Source organism: Helianthus annuus, chromosome 2 (assembly GCF_002127325.2).
Source record: "Helianthus annuus cultivar XRQ/B chromosome 2, HanXRQr2.0-SUNRISE, whole genome shotgun sequence".
Taxonomy (NCBI): domain Eukaryota; kingdom Viridiplantae; phylum Streptophyta; class Magnoliopsida; order Asterales; family Asteraceae; genus Helianthus; species Helianthus annuus.
This window is the reverse complement of record NC_035434.2, coordinates 26,073,777-26,080,795: the sequence shown is the minus strand read 5'-3', so window position 1 is coordinate 26,080,795 and position 7,019 is coordinate 26,073,777. Positions and strand designations below refer to the sequence as shown.

General features: G+C 36.5%; 1 protein-coding gene across 36 annotated transcripts; it reads right to left on the bottom strand.

The window, feature by feature from the left end:
* Positions 1-1,623: 1,623 nt before the first annotated feature.
* LOC110912689 (choline/ethanolaminephosphotransferase 2) lies at positions 1,624-5,715 on the bottom strand. Of its 36 annotated transcripts, none has more exons than XR_004872587.1 (13): positions 5,337-5,712; positions 5,111-5,170; positions 4,907-5,008; positions 4,772-4,824; positions 4,595-4,670; positions 4,457-4,508; positions 4,225-4,291; positions 4,028-4,134; positions 3,826-3,875; positions 3,523-3,743; positions 2,686-2,753; positions 2,437-2,512; positions 1,624-2,352 (listed from the first exon to the last, which is right to left on the bottom strand). XR_004872587.1 is itself a non-coding variant. In XM_022157480.2 (7 exons), exons 1-6 carry the CDS (start codon positions 5,372-5,374, stop codon positions 4,239-4,241), a joined length of 396 nt encoding a protein of 131 aa, XP_022013172.1. In that variant the 5' UTR covers positions 5,375-5,712; the 3' UTR covers positions 1,624-4,134; positions 4,225-4,238. The 36 variants fall into 36 exon arrangements, 3 of the variants coding, with proteins under 3 accessions (XP_022013172.1, XP_035835796.1, XP_035835794.1); XR_004872576.1 differs by having other exon boundaries at positions 1,624-1,869; positions 1,992-2,352; positions 2,686-3,743; positions 5,337-5,708; XR_004872581.1 differs by having other exon boundaries at positions 1,624-1,869; positions 1,992-2,512; positions 5,337-5,704.
* Positions 5,716-7,019: the final 1,304 nt, after the last annotated feature.

The window sequence follows — 7,019 nt, the reverse complement described above, 5'->3', positions numbered from 1 at the left end:
ATAAAAGTTGAAAGAAGTAGAGAGAAAGTTTCATAGAAAGTGGGGTTTTTTTTTAGAGTTAATTGCCCGGATGGTCCCTGTGGTTTCACGTTTTTTCACGTTTAGTCCCCACCTTTTGAAAATAGCAGGTATGATCCCTATGGTTTGTCATTTTGTTACTCGGATAGTCCCTGAGTAGATGTCAGTTAGTTTGGAAATTGCATGTATGCTCCTTATGGTTTGTCATTTTGTTACTCGGATAGTCCCCAGAGTAAATGTTGGGGGACTATCCGAGTAACAAAATGACAAACCATAGGGAGCATACATGCTATTTTCAAAAGGTGGGGACTAAACGTGAAAAAACGTGAAACCACAGGGACCATCCGGGCAATTAACTCTTTTTTTTATAAAAAGTTGGATGAAAAGTGGGGTATTTATAGATTAAAATGAGAATTTAAAAAATTATTAAATTAATTTTACCGTTTGAAACGGTCAATTCTCAAACATTGTGCAATTTTGGCATGTTTTAAATCACGCTCGAGAACTTTTCTTCGAAAATCACGCCCAAAAACACCCAAGGGGGTGGGGGCCAAAGCGTGTTGGGACGTGTTTGGCTACTTTTTTTGAAAAAAATACCGCCCACTACGGACGTTCTTACAGACTAGTGGGGAGCCCGCACGTTGCAGCGGAGTCGACAATACAAACAGGAATATAAATCAAACCTTAAAACGATAAATAAGTCATATATAAGTTGTGTATATGTGTATAAGCACCGCACTTCATGACAATACATAAATTTAGCAAAATAATTGCATGAAAAATAAACATATGCTACTTTATTAATTGAGTTATGCAACAATGTTAAGCCTTTTACTATTGGTCAAGGAGCCCAACGACTCTTTATTATCTATCACGCCCGTTGCGTGGCTCACGGAAGGAAGAACCACAGCCCACTAACGAAACCACGAAACGGTGTTCCGTGGGCATGGTGCCGATGTCGGAGAAGGGTCACGTTCATGGTACCCATTACACATTGTTGCTATTATGATGTTATCTTTAATATGTTGTGAACTTAGCACATGCATAATCCTAGTATACCTCATACTTCTATTCAAATAATTCGAACATGTTAGGCAGTGATGGATACGTGCAGAGGTGCACGAATAACCCGAACCGGGGAAAAAACCGAACCAGTGTATTAAAAAACCGGGTTTTTTTTAACCCGAACACGACCCTACCCGTAGGGCAGGGACCGGGTATGCATATTTTGTTCAATACCCGAACCAGAACCCGAGTTTTTCGGTACCCAGGTTTTCAGCGTACCCAAGTTTCCGTAAAACCAGTACCCGGGTTTTCGTAATTTTTATTTTATTTTCTGCGTCTTGCTTGTGATTAAACCCTAAACCTCCCACCTAAAAGTCTTGCACCTCTATTGTTTGGGGTAGTTCCACAATGGCTGGTTAATTCATCCCTGTCCATAAACGAATGAACTAAACTATTGTACTGAGGATCGAATGAACAACCATAATGGAAAGCAACTTTGATCGAATATGAATCAAGGGTGGAGGTTGACATCATATAATGGGATGGCCTTGTCAAAGGGGTTTCTTTTTTCTGTGAACTATTTTCTTATATTGGATTGGATTGAATTAGCAACGTCAGGCTTCAAGAAAATATTCTCACTTAGTATTATACACAAGATTATTATATGTATCGCCATTAAGACAGCTTAGATACTTTTTATCTTTTGTTTGTCAAATATGCTTGTAAACACAGAGCAGAACTAATCTCTTCTAACCATAGATTAACAGCACTAACCGACTCTAGCAGCATTTCCACAGCTTCTAACAGGAGAAGGTCTTGACATAAGACTTTATTTGACTAAGATCTCTGAGAAAAACAAGTGATAAAGAGTCATGTTACCTAGAAATGGCCTTTTCCCCATAACCTTGTGGTGTTCATTAGCTACATGGTTAAAGTAATAATGAACACAAGTATAGAGCTGTAATTACCTAAACACCCTTCCTCAATTCATTATTCTCTTCAGTCAAGCAGTCACTGAAGAATGTTGATCATCGGTTGGGCTCGCATCACTTCAATCTTCAAAATCTCCTTCTCCATCGACGCATTTAAAATCTCATTTTCCAAATTACTAATGAATTTCAGAGATACCCTGGAGGCACCGATTTCTCAAGGGTAGAGGCGTCAAATGACGGCTAGGAGCGCATATAGATGCCATAGACCAGCATACTCATAGTACGGCTTTTTATCTGCTTTCACCGGCAGCTTGTAATGCAAGAGGATGAAGAACGATAACCACCCATGAAAATGCATTGCAAGGTTAAGTGCAGAAAATGCGACAAAAGCAGGCTCCTGGAAAAATTACAATACGTTGCTTAAGATTGAAGATCAAAAAAAGCATTGAGATTATGAGGTATAAGATTGATGATAACAGACCTGAATTCCAAATACTCGTTTGAAGGGCCATTGACCGTGATATTTTACGGGCTCATAACCAGATGCTGCTCATAAACTGATGTAGTGTAATTTCTAAGTTACGGCGGGCTAGTGGTTCGTTAAAGTACTTTTAATGGTTTATATAATCACACTATTTAATGCTTGTTATTAAGTTCATAGTTAATACAAAGAGGATCGGATCACTAATCGCATTATCTTAGTAAAAAAAGAATTTTAAAAAGTACTTACAGTTGACATCTTGAATAACCTCCTCCTCCTTCTTAGTTGGATCAAATGGTGCAATCCACACTATGATACTACATCATTGTTTCAAAAGAAAAAAAAAACACCTATTACTGCACATCGTATTTTTTTTTTGGTAAGCTTGTGGTGGTGCTCCATATGGATATTCAATTGAAACTATTGGGCAACTGTCTATATAGTTGATCAAGTTATAGAAATATCCACATCTAAGTTTCAAAAGTCACAAGAAGACAACAGGACAGTTGACAAACATGAACCGATTCCTGTCCTACCTTAAAACTTTGACTTTTTATATCCCCAGTAGTTTATTACTTTATTTGACTCTTAACAATTGTTCATGTCTCTAGTTATTTATCAATTTACTTTTAAAGTTAATTTAGTCCAATTGACCACTTATTTGCTCTACAACTATGAAGTTTTACAGCACAAAGGCCTTCTTTAGAGGAAACCAAAATGAAGCTCATGGAACCCACACAATTTGTTTTCCATCCTAAAACTTTCTTTTTTGATCCGTTATCAAAACCCACCAAATTTGCAGCCTCTATATCAAGGCGTGCAGTCAAGCATACACAACCAAGTGAAGTTGGCTTAACCCCGGATGGCAATAAGTTACACACACAGCTAATTCAACCGTTGTAACTGATATCTTATTTTAAGCCCTAATTATTGTACTACATAAACGAACCCCTCTTATTATCAATAGCCAGATATTTGAACAGAAGTATAGATTAAAGTGGTCTTGTTGGGGATTGTGTAGATAAAAGAGAGATGTTATAATAACACAGAGAACCAAGAATTAGATCATAAAAAGAAAATCTTAACCTGGGGTGAATTCATTTGACCAGGGGATCCATCATTTCTTGTGGTTTGACCATCTTTCATACTCAGACTGCCTCTAGATAATCCAACAAACCCATAATTTGGTGAAGTTACAATATTACCTTGGGCCTGGGCATGTTTCAAGGCAAATATAACTGATGTTGATTCTGCATATTGAGCTTTTTTACTTGCAAACACATATTAGGGTGTAAATCGTCCATTCCCTGTTAAGGAAATTCACGCCAAGCATCTTTAGAAATCAAATTATAACGTTGTATGGAAGAAATGCAAACCATCTTGTCTTACACTCAAAGGCCAACCCTTTAATGGAAGAGCAGTATCACCTTGATTCAATCCTAAAATGATGGGGATGCGAATAATGAAAATTCATCTGTACCATCTAATACAGGATTGAGTTTTGCATCATCATTTTTTTTTATTATGACGTTATTTTTCTAAAAAAGTTCCAGTCCAGCCTCTTAACATTGTTGTGTATATAAGTGCTCACCGCTATAAATCCATGACGCAAGGTGAAGTAGATACCGATTCTTCACTACCTCCAAGTCGAAGACTCAAAAAACCACCCCCAAAGTTTCCTTGAATCCCACTTTGACTCTGATTGAAACCCGCATTGTTTCAAGTGTGAACAAATGCAAATTCTCTAGGGTGAAGTAAAATAGAAGAACCAGCAATATCTCTATTCACCTGTGGTCTATTAACTAATGCAAGTTCCACCACTTTATTTGAAACCCTTGATTCCGATCAGCCGAATCTGTAACAACAGATACGAAACCTGTCACAAAACTCGGGTATATCAATATATCCAATTCCAATTTGTGAGCTGGTAGTAACCTGAAAATATAAAATGAACCTAATATTTATTTGGTAAAAGTAGGGCGAAGAAATTGAACATTTTGATCTGAAAAAAAAAGCATACCTTCATATCGAACATGAACATGTCTCAGGCCTTTTTCTTTGCGATTCTTATCCTTTTTTTAAATAAAATATGATTAGAGGTCAAAAGGTCAACACATAAAACATATACAAGAAGTAAAGTAACTTTAGTTTTTGTTACCTAAAACAGTAGATTCCAAGAGATGTTGTTATTTCATGAATAATGACTGATGTGGCAAAATGCAGATACAGTGTAGCTGCAATAACCAAAAATTTGTTCAACAATTACTTTCCACTATGAAGTATGCATGTAAAATCGTTCAAGTATTACTTCAAATCATCGTGATGGACACCATACCTGCGTATATACAGAAACCGAGAAGCACCCATTTCTCATCAATATAGGGAATTCTGCAAATTTAAACATCATGAAACGTTACATACAAACTATAAAGAAACTATGACTTAAACTTTGAAACAGATGAGTACTAACCCATCATTTAACCGGGCGGTAAGCGTATTTGCAATTGCGAGCGGAAAATCAAGGATCATATGAAAGAATGCAATTCCAATCCCACATGAACTAAACATGTTTCTGCAAATTATATAACTTTGAATTAAAGCAAAAATTAATTCATACATCATATAAACCAGTAACTTGAAAAACAGAAAAAAAAATCTCAATTAAACAAATTACTGTGTGATAGAGGATTTAGAGACACGTTTTCAAGGGATCATTCATTGCACTCCTTCTCTTCTTCAACATCTCAAGTCAAAATAAAAACGATAAACAATAAAAAAAAACCCTCATGAAGGAAACTGTTAGTTCCGACGACGGAGGCGGCTATGACCGAGGCTTCGCCAGAACCCTAGAATTAATTAACGCAGCCACTATCGATTATGATGAAAAGGGTAATTCGAACCTGGTGATCCAAAATTGTAGGATGCCGTTGTCACGCATCTCAGCAGGTCTCGTTTCGTCGTTCGTTCTATCCACCAGAGCCGACTTGGCGGAGAATCAACAGTGTGCGGCATTTGATGGTGGTTGTGCGATGACTGGTCGCTGGCTTCTAGAGAAACATAGAAATTAAATAAAGAAAACAATAATGATATGAAGGGTTTTAAAGATTTGGCAAACGAATGACTTCAAATGAAATTAAATCAAGTAATAATGATTGTTGATTGTTTTCACATTCCAACGGTTACAACAATAAATTGGGTTTCAAGAATTTTGCAATACATGAGGAGCATTTATCAAATCGTGGCACCGATGAACGGCAGCAAGGGCAGGGAGGAATGTTTAACCATACTATCAAGGGGCAGAAATGGAACAAAATGGTAAAAAATTAGGCATTTTAGTTAACCCTTTATATGTCATCTTAAAAAATTGAAAGGAAATTACTATTTGGTACATAGGATCGAGATGCTTTATATAGTTATATAGATATATAAATAACCCTTCATATGTCATCTTAAAAAATTGAAAGGAAATTAATATTTGGTACATAGGAGATGGTTTATATAGTTATATAGATAGATAGATTAGATTGTCAACATCATAGGCATCATAATTAAAATTAACTTAACACGTTACAAATAATACTACATGAAAGTTGTCTGAAGTTTCACCGAATACATAATATCTTTTTATCTTGTATTTAATATAATTGTATATTAAACATGTATAGATTTACACCAATCAATAAGAAATGAGTCGATTCATTCAACTTAATACAGTCACACTAGATAAACATAAAATAAAGCCTTAAAAATACATATTGTTAGGATCTGTAGTCATTCAATCTCAATCCTTAATCAAGTATTAGCTGCTTTGCTGCGGAATTTAATTGATTAATTGATAAGATACAACAGTTTCATCATCAAAAAAATCATACACTGAACAATAACCAGTTAATTAACACAAGATAAATCATTTAGAAATCATATTGATGATACACAATGAAAATCTGATAAACAAGTAGTGGCAGAGCTTGACCAAAAGTTCTGAGTGGGCGGAAAGTCATGGGACCCAATTTATATATTATATAAATATTTAGGCAAAATAATTAAGGGGACAATTCTATATAATTTTAAAATTTTCCGACAAAAAATAGGATATTTTACACTTATAACCGAAACATTCCGGGGGCGGGTGCACCCCCTACTTCACTAAGACTGTGGGGTATGGGGCGTGAGTTGGCTGAAAACGCCCAAGCCACCACCCCGGGTGGGCTTGGGTTTGGGCGTGGCCCAAGGGGCGAGAGTTTAAGGCCGGGCGTGGGGCAGGTCTATCAATATGACATGGCGAGCTCTCAATGGCCAAACCAAACTAGCCGTTGGGGTAGCCGTTGGCCAACGGCTATGTGTAAAAAAATTATTTTTTCACTATAAAACTCACACTTCTATTCTTTTTTTTTTTACCACATCCAACTACAATACACTCCACCTCTTCTATAATCATCTCTATTCTCATTCTACAATACGAAAAATGAATCCTCATAATTGTGGTTTTGACCCGAACAACCCGTGGGCATTCCAAGAAAATCCTAGCCCACCACCCAATCATCCAATGCCTCATCCATTTTTAATACACTCCACTATGCCCG

Coding starts and splice junctions, on each gene's coding strand:
- LOC110912689 (XM_022157480.2), bottom strand. CDS start 5,374: ATGCGTGACAACGGCATCCTACAATTTTGGATCACCAG. Junction 4,825..4,906: donor ACCGCCCGGTTAAATGATGG/GTTAGTACTCAT, acceptor TTAAATTTGCAG/AATTCCCTATATTGATGAGA. Junction 4,510..4,594: donor CTTGGAATCTACTGTTTTAG/GTAACAAAAACT, acceptor TATTTAAAAAAA/GGATAAGAATCGCAAAGAAA.